Source organism: Candida tropicalis (genome assembly GCF_000006335.3).
Source record: "Candida tropicalis MYA-3404 genomic scaffold supercont3.8, whole genome shotgun sequence".
Lineage (NCBI taxonomy): Eukaryota > Fungi > Ascomycota > Pichiomycetes > Serinales > Debaryomycetaceae > Candida > Candida tropicalis.
Genome location: NW_003020060.1, coordinates 275,655 through 292,051, shown reverse-complemented (window position 1 = coordinate 292,051; position 16,397 = coordinate 275,655). Strand labels below are relative to the sequence as shown.

Sequence of the window (16,397 nt, the reverse complement as noted above, 5' to 3'; positions counted from 1 at the left end):
GTTGATTGCTCTTCTTTTATTTTTTTTTTTTCTTATGGTTTCGGGACATTTGCCATATTCGGTTAAAACAACACGACTATTCATTACTAAAGAGTGCCCTTTCGCAGAAAAATATATTAATTTCAGGTTAATCATGCTTTAGAGTAATTTACTGGCAACTGATCAATAAAACCACCACCATGGAAGTAATAGACATATATACAGAGGTTTCAGAGGATGAAGTACCAGTGGATAACTATGGGTTCAAGTACAGTTCCGATAATGAGCCATATATCGATAAAAGTATAGAGCACAAATGGAAGCAACTTATGAAATCAAGTAAAACTTTCCCTCCAAAATCCAAAAAGACAAAGCAAATGATTAGAAAGAATGGATTCCCACCTTCCATGAGAGGAGAAGCCTGGTTCTTCTATGCTGGTGGTGCAGAAAAGATGAAAAAGGGCGTATACCAAAAAAGTTTAAGTGAAACTACTAATAAGTACAAAGATGTCATTGAGAGGGATCTTTATAGAACGTTTCCAGACAACATATATTTCAATAGCATAGAAAAAATTACATTGGATAATAAGACAGAAGTTGAAGATCCACCACTTATCAAGTCATTACGCAGGGTATTAGTTGCGTTTGCTCACTACAAGCCAAAAATAGGTTACTGTCAATCATTAAATTTTATAGCTGGTCTTTTATTATTGTTTATGAACGAAGAAAAATCATTTTGGATGTTGGTTATACTAACGGAGAAGATTATTCCTAATGTACATCTGGAGAATTTAGAAGGTGTTCATACCGATCAAGGAGTTTTAATGTTGTGTGTCAAGGAATACATACCTCAGTTATGGCAAGTATTGGGTAAGAATTTTGACGGAGAAGCATTATCAGAAGACAAAATTTTAGCACGATTACCTCCAGTTACATTAGTTACATCGTCATGGTTTATGTCATTATTTGTTGGTGTATTGCCAGTTGAAACTACATTAAGAGTATGGGATATAATTTGGTACGAAGGCTCCAAGACTATATTCAGAATTTCATTGACGATATTGAAATTATGTCTCGACTCAACTGAATTCAAGGCCAAACAAGTACAGCAACAAGATATTGGTGGCACAGAAACTGAGCTGATCGAATTGATTCAGTTGTTACAAAATTTCCCGAAAAGAATAGCTGACCCGAATTTGTTGATAGATTGTTGCTACAAGAAGATTGGTGGATATGGATTTGGTTCCTTGTCACAAGACGAGATAAACAAGTGCAGAGATTTTGTTTCTAAACAAAGGAAAAGCTTAAATAAAAAATTAGAACAACAGAGTTTGACGGGAACGACGGAGGAGGAAAGAAGAAAGTTAATGAACGGAGATTTGGATATCCATGAAGTTTATGGATTTCATCGTCGTCCAATGATGAGTGGAATGGTTTGGAATAAAAACATTACAAATAAAATGAAAAAGAAGTTTAATACACCAGGGAAAAACGAAATAGCCTAGATAGACCTATATATAGCATCGCTTGTTAGAACAACATCTTTCATTTCTTTAACATCATGAACTCTAACAATATCCGTATTTTGCTCTATACTTGCAGTAACAGTAGCAGCAGTGGCAAGAACTCTATCCAGTGGATTGGTTTCTTTACCGGTCAAAGTTCCAAGGAACTTCTTTCTTGATGTTCCAACCAATAGTGGCATACCATTAAAGCTTAAATAATTATGTCTTATTTCATCTCCAACCCTTTCATTAAGCTGGATTGAGTATTTCTTGAAGAATGATGCGTGACGGATAATATCCAAGTTTTGTTGCAAATTTTTTGCAAATCCAACACCAGGATCAACAATGATCTGCCATTTTTTAACCCCTTTAGCCATGGCTTTGAACATTTGCAAACTTAATTCTCGACTGACTCCATTGAGTAAGTTCTTTGAATCTGTCGAAACTTCGAGATCACCTTGTTGTCCCAATTTAGGATCAATAACAAATTCTACTAAATCATCATTAGTGTTTGATTCATAACTAGTCAACTTGGACATAGTCTTTGGAGTTCCCCTGGTGTGATTCATGATATAAGGACATCCGTATAATGCAATGACATCAAACATCATGTCGTCATATTTACCCATAGAAATATCATTAATAATATCAGCACCTGCAATTAAACTTTCTTCTGCAACATTACTACGATATGTATCAATAGAAATTAAAACATTTCTCAATGCAGGATTCTTAGATTCACGGATCGCTTTAACCAAAGGTACAACCCTTTGCAATTCTTCTTCTTCGCTAGGTTCAGTACTTCCTGGTCTTGTGGAAACACCTCCAATGTCAATAATATTAGCTCCTTCGGCAACCAATCTCTCGGCATTTTTGACAATATCCTCTAAAGCTTGGTCATAATACTTACCGGCATCACTAAACGAATCTGGAGTCATATTCAAAATAGCCATAATTAAAGTAGGTGATTTTTTATTAATGTGATCAAATCTTAAGATGTTATCAGCTGGTGATAACGATAATCTTGGAACAGGTACGAACTGCAACAAATCAGAAGATACTTGCAATGTTTCATCTTCCTGTGGTTTTTCATTCAACAATTGTTTCAAATGGCTGTGGATACTTTCTGCACTGATAGGATGAATAAAATCTGGTGGTAAGATCTCGCACAATGGTTGCAACACAAATGTTCTTTCAAGCAATGATTTATGAGGAATGATTAAATCTTCTGTATTCAATGTAAGATCATCGTATAAAATAATATCTAAATCGATAGATCTAGGTCCGTTATCAAACTCTTTGACTCTCTTTAAATGGGAATATTCAATTTCTTTAAGAATCTCCAACAATCGATGAGGTGAAATATCCATAAAATTGATTTTGATGGCACCATTGAAGAAATCTGGCTGATCCAAATAATACATTGGTTTTGAAATGTACAACGAGGAGGTAGATTCAACAATGATATCATAATTCAGCAATAACTTAAGTGCATCATTGATGTTTAACATTTGGTCACCAGAGTTTGATCCAAATGCAATGTATGCTGTGTGGTAGCCTTCATATTTATCTGTTTTTTCTTGTTCAACTGGTAAATTGAATGATGTAACTGCCTTCGCAGCATTTTCATATTCAATTGGTTCCATGTCTTTAAAATTGTCCAAAGTCATTGTTGATGAAACACCCACACCTTCGACGTGGCTAAATGCATTTGGTTTGGTCACAATTGCTAAAACCTCTTCAATACCAGAACCATACTTTTGAAAAGTCAATTGACCTATTTTGGAAACCAACGCTTCAACGGTTTTGAAGTTTGATGATTCTACGTAGTTGACAATATCCTCAATGATTTTATGGAAAAACAAATTAGAATTGTCTTTGATTTTAAATTCTAAATCAACATCAACGATTTGTTTCTGTAATCTTTCAAAAGTGAAAACACCAATAATAGTCAACAATCTCAACTTGTTAACTCTGAAAACATCTAATGGAGGGGTGATTCCCAAGTTATTTCTCAAAATTTTGTATTCCACACTATCAGCTCTAATTTCAGATTTGGTACTCTTTATGGTAACTTCCACAGATGAGCCACCACCTCTACTTTCATTCAAACCAATATCACCGACGGCTTGGGCGATATTACCCAAAGATTTGAAATTTAAATGCTCATTTGATTTCATAAATTCGGTGACATTTCTGGTAATAACTGCATAATTAATCGAATACTTCAAATTGTCAAGCTGGGATGCTTTATGAAAATCAGTGTTGAAATTTAACGATATGGTTATTGGCTGTGGAGTTGGTCTATTCCAGGCATCTTTCCCGGTAATGGCCGTACATGCTATATCTTTAGTGAAAACCGTATCTTTATTATACATTTTAAATGATTGGTGAAAAAATTTGCCAAAAGTTCTGCTGTAATGTGTCGGGTTATTCGCCGACCTAATTGAATTAAATAACGAAATTTTGAATAATTGTATCGGTGGGGGAAATAATATTCAATTTTTCAATGATTCACTCCAGATTATATTCTTGATAAAGATTACTTTTTTTTTTTTCCAACCAAAAATAAAAAATTTTCTTGTGAGTAATCCGTCGCCTGTCGGGCAGATCTTTGGCGTAGTTGCAAAATTTCTACATCTGCTTCCTGCGATAACAGAAGACGGTTGTGTGTGGGGTGAGATATGACTCGTCTATTATCACAGCTTATCTACTCCTATAAAATATCTATACTTTCCTCTTCTTACTAGGAACAAGAATTACATCGCTATCATCTGGATTAGTTTCAGATTCACTCTCATGATATTCCTCATTCACAACTTCTATCGCATCTGCGACCATTGTCCCGTAATCTGTAGTCTTCTGACAAAATGTTTCAGCTTCTTTAAAATCCATATTCATGTCTTCCATAATCATTCGAATAATAATCTCATTTGCTAGCACGTAGGTTGAAAACTGGGGTACTGTCCAATAACTCACTGTTTTGTTTCCATTACTAAACTTGAGTAGCTTGTTTTCATATTTTTCTAAAATGTAACTTCCTATTATAGATTGACGTTGAAAACCGTAATAACCGCCAAAATATGATTCCCATTCAATAGACCATTTCTCTTGTGCCGACATAGTTTCATGCTTGGATTTATAACATTGTTTTCGTGCAAGGTAATAATACGAAGAAGGTTCTTGTTTTTGCTCTAGAATTTTCCTAATGACCTTCATATGCTTATCTGCTCTTTCCAATAACTTCGATTTGTATTTAATTGGTTTTGGAATATTATACCTCTTGTATTTCTGGAGTACGTCCTTATATTTGTCTTTATTATGTTCTTCCAATGAATGAAGAAGGTTTTTAGGATCAAGTTTTTCAACAAATGAAGACAATCCCGTTGTTTTGGAAGATTTACCCCCATCATCATCGTCGTCATCATCACTGACTTCAATTAAGCCTTCAATTTTAAATTCATCTGACTTGGACATCGCAGGCTTACGCGTCTTTTCTGGACTCGGTGTTGATTTTTCAAGTGCTTTCACATCAATTAAGTCAAATGCTTTACTTGCCTTCACTGGCGAAGACATTTCTAAATAGCTTCCATGTTTTTTGGGTGAATTCGACTCAAAGAGATGCAGATCATCACTATGTACAATGACTTTCAGTCTCTTATAAGATGGTTTTCTCTTCACTGGTGAATTGGTAGGTGAGAAAATGCTATGCTTAGTAGGAGATGATGTAATTGGTTGAGGATCTATGGGTTTTCCTATTGTTACAGGTGACGATCCTGTATTTGGCAATCGTTTATAACGATTCAAACTTTCGTATTTTTTGCTTTTAGAAGACATTATAATCTGTAGTTGACTGTATTGTTTGATAGTTTTCCTACAATTTTTTTCTTTTTTTTTCGATTTTTTTTATTTATTTTTTTAAAAAACCTTTTTTTGTATTGTTCGCTCTCATAATTTTTACGTGTCTTGTCTTGTAAGTACAAATCAACAGTATCATCTACCAGATTCCTACAATACGATTTAAATATACTATAATTAAATCTTTTTAGGTATATATTTATTTAGTATACAGTTAATCTACGTACATAAATGGACCCTATTGTTGTTGGGAGTTTTGCATAAATGCTGCTAAAGCTGCTAACGCGTCACTTTGATTCATTCCACCTTGAGGTGGTGCTGGAGGTTGTTGCTGTTGTTGTGGAGGTGGTGGTTGTTGAACAGGTTGTTGTGGCATATTGTTACCAAATAAACCTTGAAGTGGGTTTACAGATGATTGTTGGTATATACTGAATTGTGGTTGAGCACCATGTGTCATTTGGATACTTTGTTGGGGTATCAATGTAGTTTTAACATACTCTTCGTCAGGTTCACCTGGTCTGTTAGATCTAGGACCATTTCTTGCAGAATTGGTTGGCATTTTCTTGGACATTGCCTTTGATGAAAGACCTGATCCAATTTCAATATCTGGTTCATCAACAACCATACCACTCAGAATTGGCTGACCACCAGTACCTCCCCATTGTGCATTAACCATCCAGTTTCTATCTGCTTCAGTTAATCTTTGAATAGGAATGATTGATATACCATGTTGATAATTACAACAATCTCTTGGACCAAACCCAACACCCCATCTTGTTCTCAAAGGCAAGGCACCATCTTTGTTAAATGATGTAATCACTTGTTCTGCCTCTCTTCTAGAATATACCTTAACAAATGCATGTTTTTTCTCACTGTTTAATATAACCGATTGAATTTCAGCATATGGACGTAAAACCTGAGCCAATGCTCTTTCATCCATGTTTCTTGGAACACCACCCAAGAACAATGTTCTTGATAACACCTTGACCGTGGCTTGTGGAATAGAAGAATCAAAATCAACATTTCTTGGACGATAATGAGGGTTTCCAGGTTGGTTAATCTCTCCTCCCATATCAGTAGGTGGTACAAATGCTGGGTTTCCCTGGTTATGCTTAGCTTGGTGACCATGGTGATTTTGCTGTTGTCTTAAATTCTGCATGTTTTGTTGAAGAGCTTGAACAGAAGCATTTGGTGGAGATCTTATATACTGGTTATTACCGCCACGAGAAGGTGATCTGGATCTGTTTCTTCTACCATACGATCCATATTCATTGTCACGAGAACGTCTACCACCATCATAATTATTAGTAGGTTGAGGTGGTTGTTGATTATTCATTTGCTGTAACATATTAAATAAAACCTGTTGTTCAGAGCTAAGTCCTTGCTGTGGAAATGGTGAGAACTGTTGTTGTTGTTGTTGTTGTTGTTGTTGCTGTGTTGCTGGTGGTGGAACAGGCAAACCTGGGTTGTTGTTATTGTTGGCACCACTACCATTTGCACCTAGAGTGTTAGATAATTGGGATAAAATATCAGTAGCATTGGAACCACTATTATTATTAGTGGTAGACGACTGTGAAGTAGCTACAGAGTCACTACCACCATTAGATTTAGTTAAAGAAGCCAAAGCCAGTAAAATACTATTCGACTCTTTAGAACTTTCAGTGGCATCAGGTTTTACAGGTTCGACACTAGTTCTTGGAGGAGATCCAGGTGGTGTGGTGGACTTGAAATACTTATTTCTGATGCTTCTAATAATATCTGGTGAGAAAGTTTGCAGCTTGGCCCAAATGTCAACTAATTTTTCAATCTTGTTATTGACAGAAGGGTTAATCAGTAATTCCATGGCGTCATCTACGATAGATTCAATCAACTCATTGGTTTTAAAAACAGCAGAAGCAAATGTGCCTTCAGGAGCATCTGGTACCAACGGTTCACCTTTCTTGTCGGCTTCTTCGATGAATTTTCTAACTATCGAATCAACAATATATAAAGTACCCAATTTGTTTGTAGATGAATTTGCTTTACATTGAGAATATAAAATCCCCATCAACTTTGACTCTGTTTCTGGACTAATTTCCTTAACAGCGATTTCAGTCAATTTCTTAATACGTGAACCTGAGACACCTGGTGGAGGTAATGTTGGTATCTCTTTCAAAATCTTTTCAAATTCCGCTAAACCTGGTGTTGACATCGTTGGTTTTTACTTTTTAGTTTCTCTGAAGAATTACGAAAGAATACTGACAAGTATTAAATAAATAGTAATAAAATACAAAATCGAACAATAAGAATACGAATTGGTTTACTTTTCTTTGTTTGTTTTACAAAACTCACTCTTTAAACCTCTTGCTTTTTGATGATCTTCTTTATAAAGGACAGTTAAGGGAAATGTTGTTGTGATGGCTATTCTGATAAATGCTGAGCTCTAAGAAATTAAATAAAAAAAATAAACACTACTATTACTTTGTGGTGAAACTTGAGCTAAACAAAATAAAAATAAAAAGTACGAACGTTAAATAAAATATAAAGAACAATCAATAAACTAGTGGGCTACGATAAAAAAAAACACTATTAGTGAAACTCTATTCTGATGTGCCTGTGTTTGAATTTGGTTGGTTATCGTTTTATTAACGTCTTTATTGAAGGAAAGAAAGAAAAAGGGAAATGAAAAAAGAACGAGTGACATTTTTTTTTTTTGCTGTTGTTGTTCACACAAGTGGCAAGATGAAGAAGAAGAAGGAGTGTGAGAAGAGAAGACGGGAAACAAAATTGCACCAATACTTTCTTGTCAAATTGTACACTACCAAATTTTTGGTCGTGCGAATGGGGAGAGAAACTGGGAATTGGATTGAGAAAAGAAAATTTTTCAGACAACCCAGAAAAGCGGTTATTAAGGTACTACGAGAGATCAACTTCAATACACATAGACACACACCCAATGAGAAGTTCCACTTTTCAAAGAGCAGTAAAGACTTACTCAACTGCTGCATCATCAGCCGCCACACCATCTACAATTTCCCTGACCTTGGTGTTATCTAGATTGCCTGTCATCACACAAGATGTTCCAAAATTCGATCAACAATTTTACAAATACCAATCTGAGTTATGGAGAAGATTGATGTGGACTTTCCCAAAATGGTTCTACTTTAGACCAGGTACTTTGTCTGAACAAAAATACAAAGAATTAAATACCAATCCTGTCAGTTACGAAAAAGGTGTCCTTTATCCACAAGGTAAACCAGACTTGAAACATAATCGAGATCGTAGATTCAGACAATACATAAACTTGCCAAAAACTTATGAAGAGAAAACCGAGTTAACTGAAGAGGATGAGGTTAATAAAGAAAACGACATTGCCAGAAAAATTGTGCCTAATTCAAGAATCACCGATGCTGATAAGAAGAATGATTTGACCAGTTTGGAAAGAAGATTGAGCAGAACATTATATTTAACAGTCAAGGAAAAATCTGGAAACTGGAAATTGCCAAACTTTGAACAAAATGAAACATTAGTTCCATTGCATGAATTGGCTGAAGATGGTTTGTATTCTATTGGTGGTAAAAAGATCAACTACTTTAATGTTTCAAAGGTCCCATGTCATGTTTTCAATGAATCATCAAAGAAACAATATTTTATCAAGTCACACATTTTATCTGGTCTATTTGAACCACAAGTTGAAGGTTTGGAATATAAATGGTTAACCAAAGAAGAATTGGGTGAAGTTCTTCCAAAAGAATATTATCAAGATATTGAACATTTGTTAAACGATGTTTAAAAGGAAGAGAGCATTAGATATTTATATATATAAGTTACAATTCTGTACATAGTTATTTACCTTTTTTTTTTCTTTTTTTTTTTTTCCTTCTATTTGTCCATTTATACATTCTAATATAAGTAATAAAGGGTTCGTAAGAGAAGACGTTGTAAGTGTTTAGAGTTACATATTCGTTGATTTGCTTTATTTATTTGCATATCTATAGAATAGTACATAATGCAATATATTTCATTTTTTGGAGGGGTTCCTTTTCAGTATTGAAACTATTTTGTTTGGTCTATATATCCTTCTTACCTTTGATAGCTTGTTGGGCAGCAAATACTGAACGATCTAATAATGTACCAACCATTAAAACACCAGCTATAGAACTGACAACACCCAAGATAAATCCAGACCAAGTTTTGGCATATTGTTGGCGATTAATGATTTTCAATGGAGAAATATCAAAGTTAAAATTGACACCTGGAATACCACCTCTAGCATGTAAAGTGTGTTGATGATCTTCATCCTTGCCACCAATTAATGGTCTGTCATGGGTAATTACAGAAAATTGATTGGTATCAACTCTCTTACTATAATCCAAACTTTCATATCTGGTAGCAACAACTTTTAAAAAGTAAGAAACGACATGATCCTTCTTGTGCAACATGAATTGGTAATCATCTAATGGGTGAATGGAATCAAACATTTCCTCGGCACCATTATTAGTAGGCACTTCACCAAATGATAAGTGATTGATAACATGATCAAAGTTAAACTTGTCATTGTACTTCTTGTATAATGACAAATCGTGGAAATGTCTACCATCGTGGTTGAATGAAGAACCAGGAGCAAAATCCATAGTACCAGAAACACGGTTGATCTTAGTGCTGCCCTTGATTCTACAACCTTCATTGTTATTAATTCTTTCTCTCAAACGTTTGACATAACCTTCTTTCTCACATTGTTCAATATTTTCACCATCAAAGAATTGCCATTGTTTTTCAGCATAAGCTCTACGAACAGTGTTACAGTCATTACAACAGAATTGTTTCTTATCTTGAGGTAAGGCTCCATAACATGGTCCACAATAGGCATTTTGATCAGATCCTTCTGGCAAACCCTTGGCTAATTCTTTCAATGAAACATCACTGTTCAAAGCAGGTTTATCATCTTCAATTTCGTTGATTATAACATCACCTTGCTTATTCTTCAATAATCTGACTTTTTTCAATCCTGAATCAATGATATCTAATTGTTGATCACCAGTAACATCCAACAAATCAACAGAAATCAAATCACATGGTAAATTTATAAAACTAATATCTAAATTAATATCCAATTGTTTATTGATATCCCTGTCCACCACCAATTCTGGACGAGTAATAATAGTCGTATAGTCAATATACTCATTTCGAATCAAAATGAGGGTTATTAACACACAAATCAAAGTGATGATCCCACCAGAAGCTGTTTTAATCCTAGCATCTTCGACTGTCTTTGCAAATGCATCAAAGGAAAGTAATTTAGGTCGAGATGACATTATGAAGATCTATCGTGGTGAATAAAGATTATTAGAAAGTAACTTACGTGGCTCGAAATTTGTCGCTCTTTTTATTCAGTCTTCCGTTTCTTTTTTTTTTTTTCGCTTCGTTTTCATTTCTCTGAACCTGCAGTTTGTCTCGTTTTTCTGCCGCAGCCAATATCGTAAACCCTTGGTTGGATAGATTCTCGACTCCTTATATTTACTATACTAATAAAACTTTATCAACATTTCTATAGGGGAAAAAGTGAAAGCACAGTAAGATATTACCATGCTTATAGGAAAATATCATACCGAGTAAAATGTAGACTATATCCATATTTGCAGCGCTCTTCTGTACGGTTATTCTTCCATTTGATAACTTTGAAGATAGCAGACATTTTAGAACCGGATTATATAAAGTGATTAACTTTAGTAATTGCTACTCTCCTGACAAGTTAGTCAATATACCTTCGTTTCAGTCATCGAATGGCACAGTGAAGATTTAAACGTATCACGTGAAGTCGTGTACGTTTTTCAAAATAGTAATAACATTTGGTGGTGAATAATTTTTCTTTTTTTCAAACAATTGTTTTTTAATAAATTTGTTTAATATCAACAATCGAAGGTACCATGACCACCACTAACGTAAATGATAACAATCTAGCTTTTTTTAAGAGTCTCACTCCATATGTAATTCGAGATAAGCCAGTGGGAAGTTACATGGGAAATTCAGAAGTCATTACCATGGCCATTAATCCAACAGGAAATAGAATTGTATATTCTCGAACTGATAAAACCATTAGAATATGGAAATCAACTCCTGATTCTGCAGTAGATCCTAAGATTATAATTGATCCTCATAATAAAGCAGTTGAAAGTATTTCATTTAATCCAAAAACTGAATTTCTGTTTGCAACTGTTGGTAAAGATGAATATGTTAAAATCTGGAATTCCCAAAATGGTGATAAAATTCGTGAAATCAAATGTGATTTTGATACTTTGAAATTGGTAAGATATTCCAATGATGGTAAATTATTGATTGTTGTGGATAGAACATCAAATATTATGATACTTAATGTTGAAATGAATTACAAATTGGTTCATACATTCAAAGTTAATGAACATGTTTATGATTTAAAGTGGTTCCATCATGAACATCAATTCTTTCTTATTGCAATGCACGACGGGAGTGTTCTTCTATATGAAGTAGCAGAAGAAACAAGAGAAGATGAAGAAGAACGTATAATATATTCAACCAAATTGAGATCCAAAATTAAAGGACACAATTCATCAATTACTTCAATTGCAATTTCACCAAGGGGAACATATTTCTGTCTTGGAAGTAGTGAAGGTGTGGTTAGTGTCTGGAATGTTGAAGGAACATTAATAAATCTGCATGTTATCACCGATGTTGATCAAAGTATTTCACATTTGAGTTGTAGTAAAGATGGTGCTTATCTTACAGTTGCTTATGATTCTGATAGCAACCTGCGAGTTTATGATTATGAATCTGGACAATTGATGTATGAGATTCCTAATACCTCAAGTGGAAGTCAAACATTCAGCAGTGCTAATTGGTATCCTAACAAAACTGGTTTCATATGCACCAGTGATCATGGAACTACAGTCACTATAATGAAAAAACTCGATGATGGACGAAAACTTGAAGATGGACGAAAACTAGATGATGGACGAAAACGAGTCCAAAGAGATCAAAGAGACCAAAGAGATCAAAGGGATCAAAGAAGAAGGATATAGATATTTGTACATATTGATTTAGACACCTCTACAGTGTATGTATATGCTTGTGTGTATATATATATGAATGTAAATCTATTAGAATAAATACCTAGGAATCGATGGTATCAAAAGCACAATCTCTGAGTCCTTTTAGATCATCTGAACATTTCTGAGTGTTACTCTTGTTCATTCTTAGACAGGCGTCATAAGCTTGCATTTTACCAGCACATTGATTTTGAATTCTTTGGAATGATGGTACCGATGATTTAATACATTTACTTAGATTTGCTTGCTCTTGTGCACAAAGTTTTGGATCTGGTTTTTCTTGACTCATACATTGATGGAATGAAAGAAATTGATGAGGGCAATGACGAGCAATATCTTCCAATAAAAATTGATCTAAATATCCTGGTTTAACTTGATCCATATTATCTTTATTGTTGTAAGAAAAGAAGACTGGGGTAGAAACTGACAAGATTCTCTATTTTTTTTTTTGCTTTATTCCCAACGAATGGCTGCTTTTTCAATTCCTAGGAATAAGAAAACGTAGAGAGAGAAAAAAAAAGGAGGAAGAAAAATCATTGAGTCAATAATACCTGTTATAACATAATAGAATCAACGTTCAATATTACAGCATTTATAGAGAGTCATGGGGGTTTCACGAGGGATTAGAACAACTTTTTTGACATTGACATGGTTTCCTGTGCTATATTCGTTTACAAATCACGTATATCAACCATATCAAGTAACGGGATCCTCGATGTCTCCAACATTCAATCCCCGAACATCAAATATGAGTAATGATATTGTATTAGTACAGAAATTTAATGTTAAGAGTCCTAATTCATTGTCAAAAGGTGATATAATAATGTTTAGATCACCAAAAGATCCAGAAAAATTATTGACAAAGAGAATTGTTGGAACGCAAGGTGATGTGATCCGACCTAAATCTCCACCATACCCGAAATCAGAAGTGAAAATTCCAAGAAATCATCTTTGGGTTGAAGGTGATAATAGTTTCCATTCAATAGATTCGAATAATTTTGGTCCAATTAGTCAAGGATTAGTTGTGGGGAAAGTCATATCAGTAATTTGGCCATTAAACAGATTTGGAACAGATTTAGAAAGGCAATTATAATATCAATGTTTGGTTGCTTGAATAGTGTTTTGTATCAATAGAAGTCATTATGACTTAATTTGAAAGGGTTGAGTTTTCTGTATATATATAAGAATGTCTAGAGAGGAGTGTCAATGTGCTTGGCAAAATTAATACACACACAGCATTACTAGTGAGACCACCACAACAACAACATGGGTATATAATCATTAATCTTGACGAAACTCGGTTATATGTATTCTAAGAATCTATCTTCTCTTATAATAATTGCATGACACTAATTGAACGTTCAATTGCTTTAAACAACCGAAGCAATATTTTCCCATTTATTTTTAACTCTTTTATTTGCAAAGAAACAACTACAGTATATTAAATATTATACACTCTTTTGATTGATTTTAATCTCATCATCTTTGCCAACGGATTCCGAACTATCAATAATAACATCACCAGCGATTTGTGTAACCTCTCCACCATCACCCAATCTTCTAATATCAAATCCGTTTTGTTCTAAATATTCTTTGAATAATCTATCTTCTTTATTAATTGAATCTTGACCAACTGGTGGAACAAAGAAAATAGTCAACAATGCACTGAACAAACACAATGCAGAACTGACATAGAATGGAACTTGTAATTCCAAATCTGGATTTTCATTGCTTGCATATTTTCTTTGAATAGCTGGGAAGACCCAAGTACCAACAAAAGCACCGATTTTACCAATAGCAGCAGCAATACCATAATATTGACCTCTGATTGAAGTAGCACTTGTTTTTGACGCAAGTAAACCGGTATTGTTACCAGGTCCAAATTCACCAAATGCAGTGAAAATACCAAAAACAACAACAAACCCAGCAATATGTTTTCTTAAAGTTCCTAAACATGCCGACATTGCAATTCCAATAATACCTTGGGCAGCAACGCCTAAAGCTAAAGTTAATCTTGGTCCGATATAATCAGCTGAAAGTGCACCAAGAATAGTTCCTGGCATGTAGAACAAGTTGAAGACAACAGACCAACCCCAATTTTGATAAAGAGATCCATTAGGAATGATTTGTTCAATTATAATAGTGTTAAATGTACCAAAGGAATAAACTGAGAAATCATAAATAAACCAAATCAAAGATACAATAGTTAATCTAAACCAATAAAATTTTATGATTAACCACCATGGATAATCTCTATATTTGACTCTTTTCATGTTCATCTTACTAAATGAATTAGAATTACTCATCTTCAAACGAAGGAAAAATAAAATCAAAGGAGGTATTACACCTAATCCAATAGTTAATCTCCAAACTGCTCTTAAATGTCTTGGTGTAAAAATCCATAACAACACCAATGGAACAAAAGCAGCAACAACAAATCCAAAATCAATACAACCATTGGTAAACCATGCAAAATATCTATTTCTGTGACCTGGTGGTAATTGGTTGGCAAATTCAGACGCAATGACCGATGAGGTTGGATATTCAGCTCCGATAGCAACACCCAAAAAGAATCTCCAAACGGTTAAACATGCAAAGAATCCTTGTACAGTGGCCCCCTATGAACCAACAGCACATAAAAGGGTGAAAATGATCAACATGACATTTGCAGCCAACATACCTCCTTTTCTGTCTATTCTATCAGATATGTAACCAAAACTTAATTGTCCAACAACGGTACCCACGAAACCAATGGAACCAATATTGTTGATAGCGTTTGATTGGGTGAATTCATCACCATAAATTTGTTTCAAACAAGATAAGACAATACTAATCCCAGCATTAACATATCCATCACTGAACAATCCAGCACCAGATGTGAATCCACTCCAAAGAGAATTAACGGTAACTTTTGTTTCTATTGTTTCATCATCTTCAACTATATCTTCTTTCTGTAATTGTTCTTTACTTTTACCTAATGTGATTTCTTGTGGGATAGTTTTAAAAATTTCACCGAAACTAAGCAAATCTCTAGTAGCCATTGTTGATTTGATTATTCTTGTAAGTTTTACAATTCATAATTCTCGAGAGTATGTTGGAGGATATGTTTGTCCTTTTATAGACTTCTAAAGTCAAAACAGTAGGAAATTTCAATATCTATGAAAATTAGGCTTAAAAGCAAAAAGATAAGCATTATATTAGACGCACAAAATTATTTTAAAAATGTACATTATTTGTTTCTGCATTGTGGAACGGGAGAATTCAGTTTGTAGTTAATTCATTCGTTGCTATCTTTAATGAATATTATGCCGTTGGTATAAAAAGGCTAATGTACCACAAAAGACAAAAAATATTATATACTCTAAGCCAAACAACGTGGGATAAAGTTTAGATCAATGGGACCCACTAGTCCTTTGACCCTGAATCCATATAATTTTCAAATAATCCAATAATTACTGCAAAATAGAAGAGACAGGCATGTTGATATTTCTACTAATATGACAAGAAATGATTATATCATTATATATATATATATATATAATCAGATCTATTAGATTTCGTTGCCAAGTTATCTGTCAAAAAAATTGGGTTTGCGCGGTTTGATCAAGAAACCATAATTTAAAGTTGCAATTAAATTGAATCATAAGTGAGACTAGCATCTTCATTGTATTCTCATCGGGTTTAATTCATTGGTTTGAAACAATCATAAGGCAATGGGATATGGTCTAATTTATGAATTGGGTGCCATCTCATTGTTCTTAAGGAATATAATGTGAAATGGATGCAATTCTACTAACGGTTTTGCCCTTTAATCTACGGTCAGTTCATAATTTTCAGAATAATTAATAAACGTTCACTTCAAACCATATTTTAAAAAAATTCAAGCGCATGGGCGCAATAGGACAACTTTGACATATAAAACTGTGAAAGAACACTTGTAGCTCAATTGGTTATATAACTCATGGTGGGGTATTTTTATTTAGACCCACGTTGT

At 34.1% G+C, this 16,397-nt stretch overlaps 11 protein-coding genes across 11 annotated transcripts; 4 read left to right on the top strand and 7 right to left on the bottom strand. All coding sequences in view use genetic code 12, as the record gives it.

Moving 5' to 3' along the window:
* Positions 1 to 179: 179 nt before the first annotated feature.
* Positions 180 to 1,484, top strand: CTRG_05356 (Rab GTPase-activating protein; the record flags this gene model as incomplete). Its single annotated transcript, XM_002551012.1, has 1 exon — positions 180 to 1,484. The coding sequence occupies one exon, from the start codon at positions 180 to 182 to the stop codon at positions 1,482 to 1,484; it is 1,305 nt and encodes a 434-aa protein (XP_002551058.1).
* FOL1 (trifunctional dihydropteroate synthetase/dihydrohydroxymethylpterin pyrophosphokinase/dihydroneopterin aldolase) lies at positions 1,481 to 3,862 on the bottom strand (the record flags this gene model as incomplete). The annotated part of the gene is made up of 1 exon (XM_002551011.1): positions 1,481 to 3,862. The coding sequence occupies one exon, from the start codon at positions 3,860 to 3,862 to the stop codon at positions 1,481 to 1,483; it is 2,382 nt and encodes a 793-aa protein (XP_002551057.1).
* Positions 3,863 to 4,211: 349 nt separating this feature from the next.
* Positions 4,212 to 5,321, bottom strand: CTRG_05354 (uncharacterized protein; the record flags this gene model as incomplete). Its single annotated transcript, XM_002551010.1, has 1 exon — positions 4,212 to 5,321. One exon carries the CDS (start codon positions 5,319 to 5,321, stop codon positions 4,212 to 4,214), a length of 1,110 nt encoding a protein of 369 aa, XP_002551056.1.
* A 259-nt stretch (positions 5,322 to 5,580) lies between these two features.
* On the bottom strand, positions 5,581 to 7,533 carry CTRG_05353 (Nrd1 complex RNA-binding subunit; the record flags this gene model as incomplete). Its single annotated transcript, XM_002551009.1, has 1 exon — positions 5,581 to 7,533. One exon carries the CDS (start codon positions 7,531 to 7,533, stop codon positions 5,581 to 5,583), a length of 1,953 nt encoding a protein of 650 aa, XP_002551055.1.
* Positions 7,534 to 8,277: 744 nt separating this feature from the next.
* On the top strand, positions 8,278 to 9,114 carry CTRG_05352 (mitochondrial 54S ribosomal protein mL46; the record flags this gene model as incomplete). Its single annotated transcript, XM_002551008.1, has 1 exon — positions 8,278 to 9,114. One exon carries the CDS (start codon positions 8,278 to 8,280, stop codon positions 9,112 to 9,114), a length of 837 nt encoding a protein of 278 aa, XP_002551054.1.
* A 277-nt stretch (positions 9,115 to 9,391) lies between these two features.
* Positions 9,392 to 10,636, bottom strand: ERV46 (Erv46p; the record flags this gene model as incomplete). The annotated part of the gene is made up of 1 exon (XM_002551007.1): positions 9,392 to 10,636. One exon carries the CDS (start codon positions 10,634 to 10,636, stop codon positions 9,392 to 9,394), a length of 1,245 nt encoding a protein of 414 aa, XP_002551053.1.
* A 612-nt stretch (positions 10,637 to 11,248) lies between these two features.
* Positions 11,249 to 12,376, top strand: CTRG_05350 (uncharacterized protein; the record flags this gene model as incomplete). Its single annotated transcript, XM_002551006.1, has 1 exon — positions 11,249 to 12,376. One exon carries the CDS (start codon positions 11,249 to 11,251, stop codon positions 12,374 to 12,376), a length of 1,128 nt encoding a protein of 375 aa, XP_002551052.1.
* A 91-nt stretch (positions 12,377 to 12,467) lies between these two features.
* CTRG_05349 (uncharacterized protein) lies at positions 12,468 to 12,785 on the bottom strand (the record flags this gene model as incomplete). The annotated part of the gene is made up of 1 exon (XM_002551005.1): positions 12,468 to 12,785. One exon carries the CDS (start codon positions 12,783 to 12,785, stop codon positions 12,468 to 12,470), a length of 318 nt encoding a protein of 105 aa, XP_002551051.1.
* Positions 12,786 to 13,007: 222 nt separating this feature from the next.
* IMP2 (endopeptidase catalytic subunit) lies at positions 13,008 to 13,496 on the top strand (the record flags this gene model as incomplete). Its single annotated transcript, XM_002551004.1, has 1 exon — positions 13,008 to 13,496. The coding sequence occupies one exon, from the start codon at positions 13,008 to 13,010 to the stop codon at positions 13,494 to 13,496; it is 489 nt and encodes a 162-aa protein (XP_002551050.1).
* A 355-nt stretch (positions 13,497 to 13,851) lies between these two features.
* CTRG_05347 (uncharacterized protein) lies at positions 13,852 to 14,709 on the bottom strand (the record flags this gene model as incomplete). The annotated part of the gene is made up of 1 exon (XM_002551003.1): positions 13,852 to 14,709. One exon carries the CDS (start codon positions 14,707 to 14,709, stop codon positions 13,852 to 13,854), a length of 858 nt encoding a protein of 285 aa, XP_002551049.1.
* Positions 14,710 to 15,021: 312 nt separating this feature from the next.
* Positions 15,022 to 15,444, bottom strand: CTRG_05346 (uncharacterized protein; the record flags this gene model as incomplete). Its single annotated transcript, XM_002551002.1, has 1 exon — positions 15,022 to 15,444. One exon carries the CDS (start codon positions 15,442 to 15,444, stop codon positions 15,022 to 15,024), a length of 423 nt encoding a protein of 140 aa, XP_002551048.1.
* Between the last annotated feature and the right edge of the window lie 953 nt (positions 15,445 to 16,397).